The 22,099-nt window shown below is 37.6% G+C and overlaps 1 protein-coding gene across 1 annotated transcript; it reads left to right on the top strand.

Moving 5' to 3' along the window:
• The first annotated feature begins 7,196 nt into the window (after positions 1-7,196).
• On the top strand, positions 7,197-17,164 carry LOC125124620 (olfactory receptor 7A10-like). Its single transcript, XM_047774676.1, has 2 exons — positions 7,197-8,117; positions 17,114-17,164. The coding sequence occupies exons 1-2, from the start codon at positions 7,197-7,199 to the stop codon at positions 17,162-17,164; spliced, it is 972 nt and encodes a 323-aa protein (XP_047630632.1).
• The last annotated feature ends 4,935 nt before the right edge of the window (positions 17,165-22,099 follow it).

Below are 22,099 nucleotides of genomic sequence, written 5' to 3'. Positions count from 1 at the left end.
CATGGTGTGAGGGTGTGGTTCTAGTTTCATTGCTTTGCATGCAGCTGTCCAGGTTTCCCAGCAAGCTTGCTGAAGAGACTTTCTTTTTCCCATTTGATGTTCTTGCCTCCCTTATCAAAGATGAATTGACCTAGGTGTCAGGGTTTATTTTCCAGATTCTCTATTCTGTTCCATTGATCTGTCTGTCTGTTTTGATACCAGTACACACTGTTTTGATGACTATGGCTTTGTAGTATTTCTTGAAGTCTGGGAGAGTTATGCCTCCTGCTTGGTTTTTGTTTCTCAGGATTGCTTTGGCGATTCTGGGTCTTTTGTGGTTCCATATAAATGTTTTGATTGTTTGTTCTAGTTCTGTGAAAAATGTCCGGGTAATTTGATAGGGATTGCATTGAATCTGTAGATTGCTTTGGGTAGTATGGCCATTTTTACAATATTGATTTTCCCATCCAGGAAAATGGAATATCTTTCCATTTCTTTACCTCTTCTTTGATTTCTTTGATTAAAGTTTTATAGTTCTCGCATAAGGCTTTACCTCCTTGGTCAGGTGTATTCCGAGGTATTTGATTTTGTGAGGTGCAATTTTAAAGGTATCGTATTTTTGTATTCCTTTTCAATATTTCTTGCTGGTATACAGAAATGCAACTGACTTCTGAATGTGAATCTTCTATCCTGCTACTTTGCTGAATTTATGAATCAGTTCAAGGAGTTTTGGGGTTGAGTCCTTAGGGTTTTCTATGTATAGTATCATGTCATCAGCATACAGTGACAGTTTGATCTCTTCTCTTCCTATATGGATGCCTTTATTTCTTTTGTTTGCCTAATTGCTGTGCTAGGCACTCCAAAACTATGTGGAAGAGCAGTGGTGAGAGTGGGCATCCCTGTCTTGTTCCAGATTTGAGTGAGAAGGCTTTCATTTTTCCCCATTGAGTATTATATGTGCTGTGGGTTTATCATACATGGCTTTGATTATATTCAGGAATGTTCCCTCTATACCCACTTGGGTGAGGGTCTTGATCATGAATGGATGTTGGACTTTGTGAAATGCTTTTTCTGCGTCTATTGAGATGATCATATGATTTTTGACTTTTTTTTTGTTCATGTGATGTATGATGCTATTTGATTTGCGTATGTTGAACCATCCTTATGAACCTGGCATGAACCCAACCTGGTCCTGGTGTATAATTTTTTTGATATGTTGTTGGATCCATTGGCTAATATTTTGTTGAGAATTTTTGCATCGATATTCATCAATGATATTGGGTGATAGTTTTCTTTTTTGGTGGTATCTCTGTCTGGTTTTGGAATGAGGGTGATGGTGGCATCATAGAATGTCTTTGGGAGTATTCCTTCTTCTTCACCTTTTGAAAGAGTTTAAGGAGAATGGGCACCAATCTCTTTATAGTTTGATAGAATTCACCTGTGAAGCCCTGGTCCTGGACTTTTATTTGTAGGGAGTGATTTTATGACCTCTTCAATTCATTTCCAGTGATTGGTCTGTTCATTTGTCTTTTTTTCTACTTGATCCAGTTTTGGCAGGCTGTAAGATTCTAAAAATTGTCCATTCTTCCAGATTGTCAAAGTTGTGGCCATATAGTTGTTCATAGTATTCTCTAATGGTTTTTGGTATTTCTGCGGTATTCGTTGTGATTTCTCTCTTTTCATTTATATTTTTTAGTTATTTGGGTTCTTTCTCTCCTCTTCTTAGTGAGTCTGGCCAGGGGTTTGTCAATTTGGTTCACCTTTTCAGGACCAGCTCTTGGTTTTATTAATTTTCCCTATTGTTTTTTTGAGTCTCATTTTATTGATTTCTTCTTTGATCTTTATAATTTCCTTCCTTCTGCTGACTTTAGGCCTTTTTTGTTCTTCTTTTTCTAATTCATTTAGGTGGGTTAAGTTGTCCATTTGGGATCTTTCTTCTTTTTTGAGAAAGGCCTGTATTGCTATAAATTTCCCTCTGAGCACTGCTTTCGCAGCATCCCATAGATTTTGAGGGTTGTGTCTTCATTATCATTTGTCTCAAAGTAGATTTTAATTTCCTTCTTGATTTCCTCATTGACCCATTGGTTTTTTAGTAGCAGGTTGTTTAGTCTCCATGCAGTAGGTTTTTTCTCTTTCCTTTTCCCATGGTTGATTTCTAATTTCATGGCATTGTGGTCAGAGAAGTACTTGAGATAATTTCTATGCCCTAAATTTATTAGATTAGCTTTGTGTCCCAGTATGTGGTCGATTCTTGAGAATGTTCCATGAGCATTTGAAAGAATGTGTATTCTGCTTTTTTTTTGGATGTAGTGTCCTGAAGATATCATGAAGTCTACTTTTCTATGTTTTCCTTTAGGATCTCTGTTGTTTATTGGTTTTCTGTCTAGAGGATCTGTCCACTGATCATTACTGTTCATATCTTCTCTGAATTCCTTCAGTATTTTCACTATTTCTCTTTTGAACTGCAGGTCTGTCAGACTGCAGAGATCTGTTTCATTGTTGACTGTTTTAGGTGAGTTCTCCTGTTGGTTTGACTGGGGGTGGTTTCTCAGCTTCTTCATCTTGCTTGTTGTTTTCTTTCTCCTGAGGGAGTTGTACTCTCCGTGATTGGGCAGTGTTTGCCTTGTCACTGCCATGGAATATTTCCTGAGGGCTGGCATTGTTGGTCACTCTTTTTTGAGGCAGTGTGGCTTTTCTGGAGTGTTGATGGGGCTAACAGTGTTTCTTGGAAGTGAAGGAGGTCTTCCTGAGGGCAGACAGGACTGGGAGGTCCACACCACGATGGTAGCAGATTTCCCTTGGTCATGCAGAGCTTGCTCTGGTGTTTTTAGGCTGTGGGGTTCTTGCAGGGGGTTGGCGGTGTTGGGCAGCTGTTCCTCAGGAGTGCAGCACCCCCTGGGGGCTGGAGCAGCTATCTGGGTCACTGAGAACCTAAGAGGCTCTTCCCTAGGGCAGCTCAACTCAGAAGGATGGCCTGAGAATGTAGGTGGACCTTTTCACAGTCTGGCCAAGCTTGTTGCAGCTTTTCTGGGCTGCAGGGGCTCTTCTAGGGGGCTGGTGGTGCTGAGCAGCTATTCCGCAGGAGTGGGGCACCCCCTGGGGGCTTGGGTGGGTAGCAGGGCCACTGGAAACCCAAGTGGCTCCTCCCCAGGGCAGCCCAACTCAGAAAGACCATCTGAGATCTTTTCATGGCTCGGCCAGGCTTGTTGCAGCTTTTCTGGTCTGTAGGGGGTCCTGCCTGGAGCTGGCAGTCCTATGCAGCTGATCCACTAGGGCACCCCCTGGGGGCTAGGGCGGGTAGCAGGCCGTTGGAAACCGAAGAGGCTCCTCCCCGGGGCAGCCCGACTCAGAAAGACTGTCTGTGATCTTTTCCCGGCTCGGCCAAGCTTGTTGCAGCTTTTCTGGGCTGCAGGGGGTCCTGTCTGGAGCTGGCAGTCCTATGCAGCTGATCCACTAGGGCACCCCCTGGGGGCTAGGGCGGGTATCAGGGCCGTTGGAAACTGAAGAGGCTCCTCCCCGGGGCAGCCCAACTCAGAAAAACCGTCCAGGAATTAGGCAGATCTATTCACGGCCTGCCTAGGCTTGTTCTAGCTTTTCTGGGCTGCAGGCCTTTTCTTGGGGGCTGTTGGTGTTTGGTGCTACTCTGCGGAAGTGTAGCCCCTCCAAAGGGCAAGCAGGCCTGTGCAGGGACAGCCCCTGCGGTGGTAGGCTTCAGGCAATTGTTGAGGCCAGCCCTCCTGGATGTCAGGCAGCCCCAGGTTCAGCGAGAGCGTAGGGGGTGGCGGGAGTGGGGGGAGGGGATTCACTGGGAAGCACAGCTATCTGCTAGCTATCCGGCCTGTAAGCTTGCTGTGGCATGAGGTGTATTCTTTGGGGACCCACCCCTTCTTCTCTCCCCTCCTCAGCACAGGCACAGACCAGGCTCTTCTCCCAGGTTCCCTTGGATGCAGCTTTCCACTCCCCCGCCCCTAGAGTATTGCTCCCTTTCTCTATGACATCTTTGTTTTCTAGTCTCCCAGGCAGTCTCTGCCCCGTCAAATGGTTTCTAGACCTTCCAAGCAGTTTCAGCTCCACCCCGCCCCCCCAGCCTGTTCTCAGGGACAAACCTCTGGAGCTGAGGTCTTGGTGCCCAGCCCCCACCCAGGCATCCCCCCGCCCTTTCTCAGGGACTAACCTCTAGAGCCGAGGACTCGGTGCCCAGCCCCCACCCAGGCGTTTCAATTTTTGGTGACTGTGCCCGTAGTTCAGATGGTCCGTTCGGTTCTTGTTCGTCTTTTCTGTATTCCAACTTACTGCTACACTCTTCTCTGCATCTGGAGATTGCTCTGGTTCATTTGATCTTTCCCCCGTGTAGGTGACTTTCCAGGGTGCAGGATCCCTTTCTCCTCCCCAGTTCCCTTTTGGGAGCTCCCATCCCGCTCGGATTCACCTTCTCTCACGCTCCTCTTTTCTCCCCTTCTGCCCCATAATGTCATGAACTTCTTGCCATTATTGGAGTTTAGGTTCTTCTGCCAGCGATTGGTTGCTGTTCTGTGCAAGTCATTTATTCTGTAGATGTGCTTTTTTTTTGTTGTGTTTGTGGGAGAGGGTGAGCGTGTCCCTCTACTCCTCCGCCATCTTGTCCTCTCTCCCACGTAGATTTCTTAAGCCAATATTGAGTTAGAGCCAATATTGAGTTAGAGCCAATATTTAATTAATATTAGACCATCATATAGATTTGCCTATAAGGACTATATGCTCATATCACATATACCTATGTTCTACAATTATCGGCCTTTCAAATATTTCTTACAATTTGATTGTTTTTCAATTGAATTGTGAGGCATATTTTTGGCCCTTAAATTTTTAACTTTATTTAGTTATACAGGTCTATTGCTTCTGTGATTTTGCAATATTTAAGGATGTTTTGCCCACCCATTGATTTTATATATTTAGTTATCTTTGTTCACCTAAAATGGTTGGTTATTCTTACACCAAAGTTGTAATCTCTCTGATTTTTTGTAAGATGTGTAAGAAGAGTAAGAAACTTAATTTTTTGCAAGATAGATAGACAGACATGTAGGCCCACTTTTATCAACAATTCAACCTTTCCAAATAAATTGAAATACAACCTTTCCATATATTATGTGTTCATATATAGTAAGACAAGTCCTAATTCTTTCAATAATAATAACTGAGCATGTCTTGCATGCCAGATCATTCTAGGAACATTATATAGTGTATGATTTGCATTTAGGTCATTGCCAATTTAATTAATCCATATTGACATCACAAATTTTTGCTACTATATTTCTTGACCATTAATTTTCAATGCTCCATTCAATAGTGTTTACCACATTTGTTTTGAAACCATTCTACTTAAGCTGGTTTCATTCTTCTTGTGATTCATTTTATTTCCTAACTTTTCATTTGTCTAAATTTATTTTTGCACATGTTCACATGTACTCATGTACTCAGCTAAAATATGAAGATGAAAAAAACAGTTAAAGTCCTAGCATGTTCGGAGCTAGCATTATAACTGAAGACACAGCACAATGAAAGAAATGTGTGTATAATACAATGTCCTCAGATAACTAAGAAGAAGAAAGTTACTCGGTGAAAAGTTAGAATTGTCATGGTGTTTATAGTTTTGATGTGTATAGATTTTGGAGGCCATTGATGGTCAGACAATATCAGAATAAGGATTAGAGTGTTTCCAGAAGACAGCAGAAAAATGATCAAAACCTACAAATAGCAAAGAGAAGATACCACCTATGAAAAGGGAGAAAGAGGCTTGCTTCCTCTGCTTTCAGACCATGTAAAAGGAATTAGTCAAATGAAGAGGAAATAGTCACAGGAAAAACAATGTTCCTGCATGATCAAAAAGTGAGTAATGTTCAATTCATATTCATCTTACTTAATAAACCTTCTTTTGTGAAGTTTTGGGTTAATTCCTCTGGCTCATTTTTCTCTTGGGCCATACAATCCATAAATATTTCAGACCATAAGATATTTATCTTTGGATAAATTTATGTTTTTAATTATCTCTTCTGGGCATCAAAGGAGTATAACAGCACCTGAAAAGTCACAAGAACAAAAGAAGATTTTTTTCGGCTATTATCTCTCAAGGGTCATTTGGGTTTATTAGATCTCTATTTCTTTTATGTCCATTCTCTCTGTCTCTGCCGCTCTCACTCTCTCTATGTATATATAGAGAGAATATGCATACAGGCATATTGGTTCACTAAAAAAATTCATGTATCGTTAATGCAAGGCATAAAATGACCATACTCAAATCAAGCACCATGTTTATCGGTATCTGGGAAGATTACAAACTGGAATGTCTGGATGCCATTTATACATAATCTGATCAAAACAACTAGAGTTGTATCAACCTCTAATTCATTCAGGATAGTTTAGGGTGAAAATACATGGAAATAACACAGCCTAGGGAGCCAGGGTTTATTATGTGTGTGTGTTGAATTGTAAAGTTAAGTCAGATTCTTATACACCGAGACCAGACCTCATTCAACAGAAGGTATTAAAGACGACATGCAGTTCAACATGCAGGACAGCCTTGAAAAACTTTTATAAAGTGATGGAGAAATCTAGATGAGGGACTCTTTGTGACTTGAGGTTTAGCATCAGAAGGAAGGTGACCTTGTTCCTCACCAATCTCTGGCAGCATTTCTCCTCACCCTCCCTCCTGCCCATGACCCTCCCCACTTCAACATCTGAAACAAGTCCCTTCCTAGGGCTTTGTCACTGGCTGTTTTTCCTGCCTCGCACATATTTTTCCTAATATTCATGGCCCTGCTCTTTTTCCTTGGAGTCTCTTTTCATATATCACTTTATCTGCATGTCTTATCTGAACACCTATAAAAAAAATACCAGTCCCAAATTACTCTTTCCATTCCACTAGCTTTTATTTCCTTCCTAGCATCTGTCACCATATGACAAGATGATAGATAGATAGATAGATAGATAGATAGATAGATAGATAGATAGGTAGATCGATAGATATGCTATTATTTGCCATATAAATACCTCATAATTTCATTTTAGGAAATTTTGATTTCCAAAACAATATACTCATTGTTAAATCTAAGGACAAAATATTGACATCAATTTCCTAGCAACAAAATATAAAAAGTAGCATTTCAATAATGTGATCAATGTCTATTTGCATGAAAATTAGTCACATTTTTTAATCCTTTCCTTGTAGTCACATCCACCACATGACACTGAGAAATATAACAGGTGTTTCAGAATTTCTTCTTCTGGGATTTTCAGAAAGAACAGAACTTCACCCCCTCATTGTTGGGCTTTTCCTCTCCATGTACCTGATCACTGTGTTTGGAAACCTGCTCATCATCCTGGTGGTCAGCTCAGACTCCCATCTCCACACCCCCATGTACTGTTTTCTCTCCAACCTGTCCTTTGTGGACATCTGTTTCACCTCCACCACCATCCCAAAAATGCTGGTGAATACACAGACAGAGAACCAAGTAATAACCTATGCAGGCTGCATCACACAGATGTATTTGTTCATATTGCTTGCAGGGTTGGATGATTTCCTACTCACAGTGATGGCCTATGACAGGTTTGTTGCCATCTGCCACCCCCTGCACTACACAGTCATCATGAATCCTCAGCTCTGTGGAATTCTGGTCCTTATTAGCTGGATCATCAGTGTCCTGTATTCTTTGTTACAAACTCTAATGGTGTTGAAGCTCTCCTTCTATAACAAAGTGAAAATCCCTCACTATTTCTGTGAACTCAATCAGATGGTCCACCTTGCCTGTTCTGACACTTTTCCTAATGACATGGTGATGTATTTTGCAGGATTGCTGCTGGGTGGAGGTCCCCTTGCTGCTATCCTTTACTCTTACTCTAAGATAGTTTCTTGTATAAGTAGAATCACATCTGCTCAGGGGAAATATAAGGCATTTTCCACCTGTGTGTCTCACCTCTCGGTTGTCTCCTTATTTTATTGCACAAGCCTAGGGGTGTACCTTAGCTCTGCAGATACCCACAGTTCACACTCACGTGTAATTGCCTCAGTGATGTACACTTTGGTCACACCCATGATGAACCCCTTTATCTACAGTCTGAGGAACAAGGACATAAAGAGGGCTCTGAAAACTTTCTTTAGAATGGTACCTATGAAGTGACCACTTGTCCTTGGCTGAAGAAGGCCACATGGTTGAAGATTTCAAAGCTTCAAAGCCAGAAATCCACACTTTTTTATCAGATTCTTTGATAAGATTGTGAAAGAACTTGCTCCTCCTATTTATTTCCTGGAATTTTCATTTCATAGACTTCAACTCCTCCATAAAATTTAGGTCACTCACTTGATTAAACTGTGATCTCTTTCATATTCAAGTGTTTTTCCATTTCATGGTCTTCTCACACTCTCAAATTTATTCTCAACTTTTTTTTTGTTTTTGTCTTTTTAGGGCCACACCCATGGCATATGGTGGTTCCCAAGGTGGGGGTTGAATCAGAGCTGTAGCTGCCAGCCTATGCCACAGCCACAGCAATGCCATTTCTGAGCCGTGTCTGCTCATGGCAACACTGGATCCTTAACCCACTGAGCAAGGCCAGGGACTGAACCTGTGTCCTCATGGATGCTAGTCAGTTTTCTTTCGGCTGAGCCAGGACAGGAACTCCTAGTCTAAACTTTTGATGTGAACATTTTGAGAATTACTGTTTTTTCATAAGACTCGATAGATTTCTTAGGAACATTTTGCTTTCAGATAAAATATATGTTATCAATTACTTTTTCTTTTGTTTTACTACAAGAATAGTCATGAGTTGTGGTGCTTCTCTGGAAAAAACCTATTCTAGATACCCAAGGCAATTGAACTGTTCAGAACAAAGAAACTCTCAGACCACAGATTTCACATTGTGTACATCCTTCCCTTGTACATCGCTGTCTTATCTGCTCTTTATGACATTCAGGAATTTAACATATAGCGGTTTTTGTAATATATCATTGAATATTATCCTCTTCATTAGAATCCTTTCCTCTTGTTCAGATCCATGTCCACAATGCCTACCATAATCATTGGCAAAAATAGATTATGAAATACATGTTACCATGTGGCATCTCAAAGTAACACAAATCTGAATAAAAGAGTTTGACGTAATGTGTCTTTAGAATCGTACATGGGCTAAATATAGACCAGTAAATTTTTAAAAATATATTTTGTATTACTGAGAAAACATTTATTTTTCATGCTGTATATCTATCCCTTAAATTATGTGATATAGATATTCAAGTCAAGGGGGGTTTATACTTTGGAGTTGTAGCCTTGTTCTATGTGTTTTTATTGATTATGTCCTGTGTGTGCTTGAAAACTTCCAGTGCTGCCTACTCATGACTACTTCCATTGCTCTTAATGAAAATATCTCACTCTTTCCTAATGATACACAGAACGGTAATAGGAGAAATGTGTACATTGTAAATATCATCTGTGTTATGTCCTCTTTTTGATCAGGAATCACTTTAATCATTATGTTCAAGGCATGATTTGCTAGATTGCATGAATTCCCACCCAGTCATGTGCTTGAGGATCACCAATGTTTCTACACAAATATTCATTTTCTTCCAAAATTCACTAGTTTCCTGGAAAGGAAACTCAATTAAGTCATATTCCACTATTGTTCTCTGAAATATACATGAAATTAGAAATGATCATATTTTTCTCTCAAATATTAAAGCAAATACCAAAAATGAAATATGATTTTTAAAATGGTCTTCTCATTTTTTCATTTTGATCATTGTATCAGTAAACTATTGCTATACAACAATCCATCTTGAAAGTAAAAGTTTTGTCTTTGGGAGTTCCCGTCGTGGCACAGTGGTTAATGAATCCGACAAGGAACCATGAGGTTGCGGGTTCAGTCCCTGGCCTTGCTCAGTGGGTTAAGGATCTGGCATTGCCATGAGCTCTGGTGTAGGTCACAGATGTGGCTTGGATCCCGCATTGCTGTGGCTCTGGTGTAGGCTGGTGGCTACAGCTCTGATTCAACCCCTAGCCTGGGAACCTCCGCATCCCACGGGAGCTGCCCTAGAAAAGGCAAAAAAAACCAAAAAAAAAAAGTTTTGTCTTTGTGCCTTTATTATAAAACAGAATTGTATAGTGCTGAATTGTTCTGACCTTTGCTGAGATCCTCATAGGTGTCCTTATTCACCTATACTTCACCTGGAGAGGCTCTGTTGATCCTGGATGAGCATTCTCATATTCTGAGGGCTCAGCTATCTGTAGGCTGATGTATCATGGCCTTGGCTGGGATGGTCAGGCTCTGATCCACATGCCTGCAGTTCTCTGAATGGGCCATATGGATTTGTTCCCATTTCTGGAGTAGAGTTCCAGGAAAGTTCAGGTGAAAGGCACCAGTTCCTCTGAAGGCAAATCATTTTGAATATATTCCTGGGGGGCAAGTCAAATAAAAAATCCCACATCCAGCAGATATAAAGGTGGAAAAACTGACTCCACCTTTTCATAGAAAGTACTTCACCATCACATTGCAAAAGACATGGTTACAAAGAAAGGTGCAGAATTGGGGACATCTCTACAAACAGTCTAACACAAGTATTACTCAGTTCAGTAAAGCTTTACTTTCACTTCCACTTTCAGCAGATGAATAATTCTAGAAAAGCAAATGAGACTGAAAGTATACAGGTTTGGGGTATTTTTTCACTTATTTTTTATTGCAGTGTTGGTGGTTTATAATATTATTCAAGTTTTATGTGTCCAACCTTATGTGTATATTTCTGTATACAGTAAATTTAGTTTCCATCAGTTACCATATAGCTAATCCCCTTTACCAATTCCACCCTCCCCACCTACCACTTCCTCTGATAACCAACTCAGTTCTCTGTATGTACATGTTTGATTTTCTTTGGCTTCTTTGTTTATTTACTGTGTGTGTGTGTGTGTGTGTGTGTGTTTTGTTGCTGTTCTATTCTTCATGAGCGAAATAACATGGTATTTGTCTTTTCCATCAGATTTATTCCACTTAGTATAATGCACTCAGGGTACATCCATTTGGCTGCAAATGGCAAGATTTCATCCTTTTTCAAAAAAATTTTATTAAGCTATAATTGATTTAAAATATTAATTAGTTTCAAGTACACAGCATAATTATTGGCATTTTTTACATATTATGTTCCCTAAATAGTTATAATTCCATGATGTATTCAATACAGTTTTGTTGCTTTATTTCTTATATAGCATTTTGATTTGTTAATCATACATTGAATTAGACCATCCACAATACCCTCTCCCTTTTGATAAACAGAAGTTTGTTTTCTGCTTCTTCTCCTCCTCCTCCTCCTCATCCTCCCCCTCCCCCTCTCCCTCCTCCTCCCCTCCTCCTCCTCCTCATCCTCCTTCTTCTCCTTCTCCTTCTTCGGCCATGCCCAGGGCATATAGATGTTCCCAGGCCAAGGATCAAGCCTGCACCACAGCAGTGATCAAAGCCACAGCAGTGACCACACCAGATCCTTAACTGCTAGGCCACCAAGTCACTCAACCAGTTTGTCTTCTAGATCTGTGAGTCTATATTTGCATCCTCATTCTTTTTTATTTTTTTTACATTCTGCGTGATACCATAGTATTTATCTTTCTATGACTTGTTTTGGTAAGCATGAAATTCTCTAAGGTCATCCACATTGCTACATATGGAAAGATTTTATTTCCACTTATGGCCAAGAAATATGCCATCCTATATAAACAACTTATTTCTCCATTTATCTGTTGGTAAACATTTGGCTGTCTTCCATACCTTAGTTATTGCAAATAGTGCTACTATGAACATTGGGGGTTACGTATTTTTACAAATTAGTATTTTCATTTTTTCACAATATATAGCCAGGAATGGAATTACTGAATCAGATGGTAGTCCTATTTTTATCATTTCTGGAATCTCCATAATGTTTTCCATAGTGCCTACACCAATTTGCGTTCCCACCAACAGTGTACAAGGCTTTTCTCCACACGCTCTCCAGCATTTGTTATTTGTGGACATTTTGATGATGGCCATTCTGACAGATGTGAGGGAACATGGAGTTTTGAGTTGAATTTCTCTAACAATTAGTGATGTTGAGCATCTTTTCATGTGCCTGTTAGCCATTTGTATGCCTTTTTGGGAAAAATTTATTTTCAGATCTTCTGCCCATTTTTAACTGCTTGTTATATTGAGAGGTATGAGCTCTTTATCTATTTTGGATATTAACCCCTTTTCAGTCTTGTCATTTGAAAATATTTTCTTCCATTTACTAGTTTGTCTTCTTGTTGTTGATGGATCCTTTTGCTGTGCAACAGCTTTTAAGTCTAACTAGGTTGAATGGTGGGGTTGATTTTATTTCTTTTGTTTTAAAAGCAAATTCAAAAAAATATTGATATGATTTATATCAAAGAGTGTTCTGCCTATGTTTTCTTCTAGAAATTTTCTGGTTTCTGGTCTTACATTAAGGTCTTTAATCCATTTTGTGTTTATCTTTTATATGGTGTGACGAAATATTCTAATCTCATTTTTTACATTTAGCCGTGCAGTTTTCCCAGTACCATTGTTGAGAAGAATGCCTTTTCCAAATATTCTTATCTACTTTGTTTTAATTTTAATTTTATTTTTATTAAATTATATTTGACTTACAGTGTTGTGTCATTTTCTGCTGCAAAGCATAGTGATCCAGTTATACATATATATACATTTTTTCTCATACTATCTTCCATCACGTTCTATCCCAAGATATTGGATCTAATTCCCTGTGCTGTAGAGTGGGAGCTTATTATTTATCCATTCTAAATGTAATAGTTCACATCTACCTATGCCAAACTCCTCCTCCATCCAATTTTCTCCTTCTTCCCCCTCAGAAACCACACATGTGTCTGTTTCTTCTGTTTTAGATTAATTGATCACTGGCGTGTGGCTGTATTTCTGGGCTCTCTAGTCTCTCCCATTGAGGTGTATGCCTGTTTTTCTGCCAGGATCTTGCTGTTTCTTTCTTTCTTTCTTTCTTTCTGCTTTTTATGGATGCACTTGAGATATGTGGAAGTTCCCAGTCTAGGGGTTGAATCAGAGCTACAGATGCTGGCCTATGGCATAGCCACTGCAATGCAAGATCTGAGCTGCATCTGTGAATTATACCACAGCTCACAGCAATGCCAATACCCAATCCACTGAGTGAGGCCAGGGATCAAACACACATCCCCATATACTAGTTGGATTTGTTTCTGCTGCACCACATGGGAAATCCTACCATGCTGCTTTGATTACCATTGCTTTGTATTAGAGTTTGAAGTTTGGGAGGATGATGAATCCAGCTTTGTTCTTTCACTTGCAATTGCTCTAGCTATTGAGAATCTTTTCTCATTCCACATTATTTTTTATATTGTTTATTCTAGTTCTGTAAAAACATCATAGATATTTTGATAGGGATTACATTATATCCATACATTGCTTTCAATAGTATGTTCATTTTACCAATATTAATTCTTTCAATTCAGGAATATGGAATATCTTTCCATTTTTTTAAATCATCTTCAATTTCCTTCATCACTGTTTTATAGTTTTCAGTGTATAGCTTTTTCATCCTTGGTGAAGTTTATTTCTAGGCATTTTATTCTTTTCAATGTAATTTTCAAAGTTTTTTTTAATTTTGGGTAATTTATTATTAGTGTGTAAAAATGAAACATATTTCTGATCATTAATATGGTTTCCCATGACATGCTGAATTAATTTATTAATTCAAATAGCTGGAGGTGGATACTTTAGGTTCTGGTATATAAAGCATCATGTCACCTGCAAACATTGGCTGGTTTAACTCTTCCCTTCTAATCTGTATTCTTTATTTTTTTCTTATCTTATCTGGCCAGGACTTCCAGATACTACATTAAGTAGAAGTGGTGAGAGTGGGAACCATCATCTTATTCCTGAAATTAGAGAAAGGGCTTTCACCTTATTACTATTGATTATGATGTTAGATGAGCACTTATCATAAATGACTTTTAGTACATTGAGCTGTGTTCCCTCTATACCCACTTTGATGAGGATTGTTATCATGAATGGATGATACATTATGTCAGATCATTTTTCTGCATCTATTGAGATGATCATGTGACCTTATCCTTCATTTTGTTAAGGTGAGGTATCACATTGATTGATTTGCCAATGTTGAGCTATCCTTGTCACACTTAAAGAAAACCAAGTTGATTATGCTGCATTTTCCTCTTCATATATTGTTAAATTTGGTTTGCTAATATTTTCTTAGAGATATTTGCATCTATTGGCCTGGAATTTTCTTTTTTGTAGTATGTTTAATTGGTTTTGATATCAGAGTAATGGTAGCCTTATAAAATGAATTTGGGAGTGTCACATACACTTCAGATTTTTTGAATTGTTTGAGGATAGGTATTAGTAATTGTTTATGTTTGCCCGAATTCCCTTGTGAAAGTATCTGGACCTGGGACTTTGTTTTAATTTTATTTACTGATAATTCAATTTCATTACCAGTGATCAGATTGCCTGTTTGCTCATGATTTGATCTTAGCTCATTGTATACATCTAAAAATTTGTAATGTCTTCTAGGTTGTCCAATTTGCTGGCTTATAACATTCAAAGAATTGTCCCATTCTTAACCTCTGTGGTATTAGTTAGTTGTTACTTCTCTTTCATTTCTTTTGCTACTGTCATTTGTTTATCTGGGTCATTTCTCTTTTCTTCTTAGTGAGACTGGCTGAAGTTTTATCAACTTTGTTTACCTTTTTAAAGAATCGTGTCTGGATTTATTGATCTCTTCCATTGTTTTTTGATCATCATTGTAATTATTTCCTCTCAGATTTTTATTTCCTTCCCTCTGCTGAACTTGGGCTTTGTTTGTTCTTCTTTTTCCAGTTCTTTTAGGTGGTAGGTCATGTGGTTTATTAGGGATGTTTCTTGTTTCTTGATGAATACCTGATTCTAATGAACTTCCCTTGTAGAACTGATTTTCTTGTATCCCAAAGATTTTGAAATGCTGTATTTCCACTTGAATTTGTCACAACTTACTTTCTGATTTTCTTTTTGATTCTTTTTTTTAATTTTCCCACTGTACAGGAAGGGGATCAAGTTATATGTATACATTACATTTTTTTTGCCCACCCTTTATTCTGTGCAACATGAGTATCTAGACATAGTTCTCAATGCTATTCAGCAGGATCTCCTTGTAAATCTATTCCAAATTGTGTCTGATAAGCCCAAGCTCCCAATCCCTCCCACTCTCTCCCTCTCCCATCAGGCAGCCACAAGTCTTTTCTCCAAGACCATGATTTTCTTTTCTGAGGAGATGTTCATTTGTGCTGGATATTAGATTCCAGTTATAAGTGAGATCATATGGTATTTGTCTTTGTCTTTCTGGCTCATTTCACTCAGGATGAGATTCTCTAGCTCCATCCATGTTGCTGCAAATGGCATTATGTCATTCTTTTTGATGGCTGAGTAGTATTCCATTGTGTATATATACCACATCTTCTGAATCCAATCATCTCTTGATGGACATTTGGGTTGTTTCCATGTCCTGGCTATTGCAATTTCTTCATTGACATATTTGTTTCTTAGTAGCATTTTTTTCAGTCACCACATGTTTGTTCTTTTTTACTTTCTTCTTTCTGTGGTTATTTTCCAGATTCTTACTAGTGTGGTTTGAAAAAAAATACTTGATATGATTTCCAAGACCCCCAAAATTGTTGAGGTTTCTTTTGTGGTTTAACATGTGATCTATCCTAGAGAATATCCCCTGTTCACTTGAAAAAAATGTGTATCCTGCTTTGGGGGATGTCATTTCCTGTAAATATCTAAGTCCATTTGGTGTGTTGTGTCATGTAAGGTAACTGTTGCCTTATTGATATTCTGCCTGGATGATGTATTCATTGATGTCAGTGTTAAAGCCCCATAATATTATTGTATTATTGTCAATTCCTTCCTAAAATATCTCTTACTATTTGCTTTCTATATTAACATACTCCTGTTTGGGTGCATTTATGTTAATGAATGTAATACTCTCTTCTGGTTTTGATCCGTTTAACATTGTAAAATCCCATACTTTGTCCTTTGTTGTAGTTTCTCTTTTCTGTCTCTCTCTCTCTGTCTCTCTAGCTCTCTTTCAATGGCTGCACCTGTAATAGATGGAAGGTCCCAGGTCAGAGACTGAATCTGAGCCCCAGCTGTGGCCAATGCCACACCTGCAACAACATTGGATTCTTAACATACTGTGCCTGGATGGGAATTGATCCCACACCACCATAGAGACAACATCAGATCCTTAACCAGCTGTACCACAATGGGAACTCTCGCAGTCTTTGTTTTAAAGTCAATTTTGTCTGGTATGATTATGGCTAGCCTCACTTTCTTGTTGTTTCCTTTTGCATGAAATGCCTTTTTTCATCCCCTCACTTTCAGTCTGTGAGACTTTAGCTCAGAAGTGAGTCTCGCGTAGACAGCATATTAAGAGGTCTTTTTTATCTCTATCCAATCAGCTACCTTTTGTCCTTTGATCAGAGCATTTGTTCCATTGACATTTAAAATAATTATTTATATTTCTGGACCTATTGCCATTTAATTACTTGTCTTCTGGTAATTTGGTTGTTCTTGTATGTTCATTAATACTTTTTCTTTTAGTTTGATGAATTTCCTTAATATGATGATTGTGTTACTTTCTATTTGGGTTTTGCATCTCTACTGGTAAACTTTTATTTGGCGATACCATAAGGTCATGTATGTTGACCCATAAACATATCTGCTTTTTTAAACTGGTTGTGATTAAACTTCATATTCTCACAGATACATTTTTACTCTTCTCCCCTATATGCTGTGTTTTTGATATATTTTACATCCTTATTCCTATACCTTAACTATATAGTGTAGTTCAGGTTGATTGTATAATTTCTTGTCTTTTAAAGTATGTACTGGCTTATTTAAGTGGTCTTCAATCCTTACCAGTAATATGCATCTTTCCCTGTGGGGTTTTCCCTATCATATATAGTCTTACTTTTTCCATTTAGAGAAATACCCTTAACATTTCTTTTAGGAAAGCTTTAGTATTGATAAATTCTTTCAGTTTTTACTTATCTGAGAAATTATTTTTCCGCTTATTCTAAATAATAAGTTTTCTGTGAAGAATATCCTGCATTGCAGAATTTTTCCTTTCAGGATTTGAATATATTATGCCACTTCATTCTGGCCTGAAAAGTTTCTGCAGAAAAATCAGCTGACAGTCCTATGGCAGTTGGTTCTCTTGTATATGATTTTTTTCTCTTGCTGCCTTTAGAATGCTCTGTAACTTCTAACATTTTAATTATGTGTCTCTGGGTTCCTCTTGTTTGATGTCTTAGTCTTCCATCTTTACCTCCTTGTCCAATATTCCATAAAATATATGACTGAATAGTATTCCATAGGGTATATAATTCTTCTTCTTTATCCAACCACCTATTATTGAGCACCTGGGTTTCTTCCATATTTGTATATTTATAATATTTTTTGTTAAAATTAGAGGTGCATACATAAGTGCCAATTTCTCTTTTCATATTTTGGGGATAAATACTCAGAAAAAATGTAACTGGGTCACAAGGTAGTCCTAACTTAACTTTTTGAGCAATCCCCATGCTCTTCTGTAGTGGCTTCAAAAACTCATATTCCCATAAACAGTGCACAAACACATGAGCCATTAATTTACAAGAAAGGACCAAAATAAATGCAATAAAGAAAGAAGAGTCCCTTCCATTAAGAATGTTACCTTTCTCTACATTCTCACCAACACTTAGTTCATATATTTTACAAAACATTACCCATTTTAACTTTATTCAAGAAATACATGATATTATAGCAAATACTTCAGTAATTTTTTCCATACTCTTCCTATTTTTCATTTAAAGTTCTTTTTTTTATACTACATTCTATCATGTTCTAACCCAAGATAGTGGACAGAGTTCCATATGCTGTGAAATAGGACATTAGTTCTCCATTCTAAATGTTATTGTCTGCATCTACCAACCCCAAACTTCCCATCCACCCTCCCCTTCCCTCTGAAGAATCAATAGTATAAAAATGAATATATTACCCAAGGCAATCTACAGATTTGATGTAGTCCATATCAAATTATCAATGACATTCTTATCAGATCAGGACAATATATTTTAAAATTTGTATGAAAACACAAAAGACCCCAAATAGCCAAAGCAATATTTAAAGAAAAACTGGAACTTGAGGAATCAGGTTCCCTGACTTCAGACTATAGTACAAAGCTACAGCCATCAATACAGTATAGTGCTAGCACAAAAAAAGACATATAGATCAATGGAACAGGATAGAAAGCCCAGAAATAAACCCAAGCACTATTGGTTAACTTATCTATGACAAAAGAGGCAATAGCATACATTGAGGAAAAATATCCCCTTCACTAAGTGGTGCCGGGAAACTGGACAGCTATATACAAAAGAATGAAATTAGAACATTCTCTGATACACCACAAAAATAAACTCGAAATGGAGTAAAGATCTAGTGTAAGGCAAGATACTATAAACCCCCTAGAGGAAAACATAGACTGAATGTTCTGTGACATAAACCACAGCAACATCTTGGGTTTTTTTGTTTGTTTGTCTTTGAGTTGTATGAATTATTTGCATATTTTGCAGATTTGTCTCCACGAACCCCATTTCTGAGTGGCAAAATGGAGTTTGCAATAGTACTACATCATAGGATGGAGTTTTATAAAACTTAAAGCATGCAAGCCTTAGTGTGTGTTAAGATATATACATCTTTTATTTATTTAGTTTTATGGCTGTACCTGCAGCACATGGAAATTCCCAGGCTAACCATAAAATCAGAGCTATAGCTGAGGCCTACATCACAAAGGCAGCTAACACGGCATCTGAGCTGCATCTGTGAACTACTGTGCAGCTTACAGTAATTTTGGATCCTTAAACTTACAAAGCAAACCCCATCCTCCCAGAACAGCATCAGGTCCTCAGTCTACTGAGCCACAATAGAACTCCAAACTATATAGATAGCTTTTAAATTAAAAACACTTTTTAAAAGGAACCAAATGAGCTCCTAATTGTTGTATAAGTGTGCAGTTCCTAATTATTTTGGCAAATCTCCATGAATCCAAGCAAGGGTTTATATTAAAAAAAAACAAAGTAATCCCACTTTTCAAAGTAATTTTCTACATATATCAGGAGATGTGGCCCACCAAAAATCAAAGCTTTGTCTAGGACTTAATCAAGACAGAATACTTAAGCTAATAGTCTGGAATAAACTCAAACTCAGGGTTGGGATGAGATGCTGGAAACTTGTTTATTCCTCTGCAAGAAAGGAGAGTTCATGAAGAGGGGTAATAAACACTGAATCCATCTGCCTAGTAATATTATCTCCTGCCCACAGAGAATGATCAGGAAAATTTTCCTCTCTGTCCAGACCAGTGCCCTTTCAGGAATTTGATTATTACAGGTTGGAGTCACAAGAGGAAACATGCTAATGAGCAGATATAGGGAACTATAAATATCTCCTCTGCTGCAATTTCTCAGCCTGTGCAGCCTTGGACAGGTTGTTGCTTTTGGAGTCATAACTCTGGCAGGGGGACAAAGGTTTGACTCAAACCCACTGTCTTATCTGTTAACATAGTTTCTATCTCCATTATCAACCACCCAAGAGGAATGAGGACATATATGTTGAGACCTTTCTCTCAGAGAATCACCCAGGTGAGTATAAAAGTCCATTAAATACTTCAGGAGAAGGTCACAGGAAATGGCTGCCATGAACATTTACCTGAGTTCGCCTGAGAGCCAATCCAGACTAAAGTAGAGCCATGATCACTGAGGTTGTTTTTTTATTTGAATGATTGATTAATTAGAGTATAATTTTATAATACTAAGAAATATGAATGAACATTGAACTCAAAAATGTAAGAGTCAGTGTTGCCCATTAAATGATGGACAAGGAAGCCCAATTAGAAGAGGAAATGGGAAGTGTAAAGTGCTTCCAGTAAAGGTAGAACCTAAGCCCAGAGATCTTTGCCATTAACTGGACTAGTATTAGCTGTGGAGAGATGCTTCTTTTGAGAAAGATCGTCTTTGACGATGATGATCTGTAACAACAGTTCAGGAGACACACATTTCAGAGTATCTTCTTCCTCTAAATATTCAGATTTAATTTTGTCTTGTTTATTATGTGAAAATGAGTATGCTAATGAGCTTACTTTGAAATTATTTCATTACCTCTAAGATTGAATGTATTTTAAAATTAATTAGGACACTGCTTCCCCATGTTAAATTGGACTGTTCAAATCCTTTGCTTTCCTACAGTGAATTGAGCATGTTTTTGTTCCTGTATTTGATTGCATTATTTCAAACTAAGAGTTGAGATTTTATTATATATAAGGTTTGCTGTTTTCCATTTAGAGATTGCCTGTGTGTATACAACTACTTATGCAGGATATCTGAGAGGTTAAAATTTTGTGTGGTAAAACCGGTCAGTCAACTTATGTTCTCTCTATTGTTTGTTGCTGCGGTTAACTGAAGGAATTGAGCGGTCACTTAAATATTCTTCCTTGCCTTAAAAGCATGAAAACAAATGTTCTTCTGACTACTTGGGGTAAGAGGTTACCCTTTATGCATATTTTTATCTTTCCCCATCTCTTATTCCTTACTGTATTTCTAGTCTTCTCAAATTAGGTATATTTCTAAAAATTGCATCCTGTTCAGCCTTCATTTGGAACACGCTCTTATTTACATTTGACTAAATATTATCTTATCTTCCATATATATAATCAAATCCCCACACATTGATATGTAAGAGGAAATCATAACTTGCTCTCATATTTTAAAAACTCACTGTCTTATTCTATCTTCCCATATCTTTTGTAATGACAAATTGAATTAGTGATAATATTAAATTATAACTGTCATATAACTGATTTTAGAATTTGTTTTGTTTCTCAATTTTCTTTCATACAGTTTTCTTTTACTAATGAATTTCATAAATAGGCAAAGAGTCATACCACAGACTAGAGAACACTTGTGACTTAAAGATTAAACAGTAGCAGAAGGAGCACATCAATATTCAATATTCTCTCATACCATCTCTCTTTACTCACTCACATGCTCACTTTCCTCACAAGACTGAGGGAAACATGTCTAAGAGTATGAAAAATGGTAAAATTAAAAGACTGAGGGATAATGAAACTAGCTTAAAATGATTTTCCAAACTCTAGTGAGCAAACTGAATGGGAAATTAAACAGTAACTGAACCATGACATGAAATGGCAATAATTTAATTATGTCAATAGGATTAATAAATAATAATTTAAACACTTAAAATAGATAACACGCCTAGAATGTTTGATACATTGTGATTCTCACTTGTGGTTTGTTGAATGGATCAAGAATTAGGTCTCAATATATATATTGATATTTGTAGCATAGCAATGTTATATTTCAATGTAATTGGGATATTTCAATTGTTAAATGGCAGTCTCTCTGGAAGAATATGAAATTGGTACTCTCCCTCAGACATCATACAAAAAGAGGTAGTCTATACAACCTCAGTGTAAGAGTAACTAATACATCTTAGACGGAATGGACATCTAGAACTGCACATACAATTTAGAGGTGGCAAGACCATCACCAATAAAGAAAGAAACCTCAGACGTGAGAAGATAGATATATTTAAATAAAATAAAAACTTACGGTCAAAAATATCCTCTAATGTCAATTGAGAAGCAATGATCTGTAAAAATCTTTTGAACTGATAAAAACTACAGAAAAATAGGCAAATGGTATATGGGCATATAACAGTGACAGGCAAATGGAAATATTGATCAAATATGTAAAGTGTGCTGAAACTGAGCAATAGTTTAAGAAAACAAGAAATGTCTTTCACATTCATCAGCCTGAGGGGAAAAAATTAAGGAGCTGTCATACTGATTGGGGTTGAAAATGGCAACAGAGATTTTACTCTAATTTTGTTGACAAAACATAGTGTCACAAGATGAGAAAATAAGCTGAAGACAGCTATAAATATTTCAAATGATTTTATTCCTTAACTCAGGGTTTCTCAGTCTTAGCCCTTCTGCTTTTCTGGGCTAGATCATTCTCTG

The sequence above is a fragment of the Phacochoerus africanus genome, chromosome 4 (assembly GCF_016906955.1).
Source record: "Phacochoerus africanus isolate WHEZ1 chromosome 4, ROS_Pafr_v1, whole genome shotgun sequence".
In the NCBI taxonomy this organism is placed as follows: Eukaryota; Metazoa; Chordata; class Mammalia; order Artiodactyla; family Suidae; genus Phacochoerus; species Phacochoerus africanus.
This window is presented reverse-complemented; position numbering and strand designations above follow the sequence as displayed.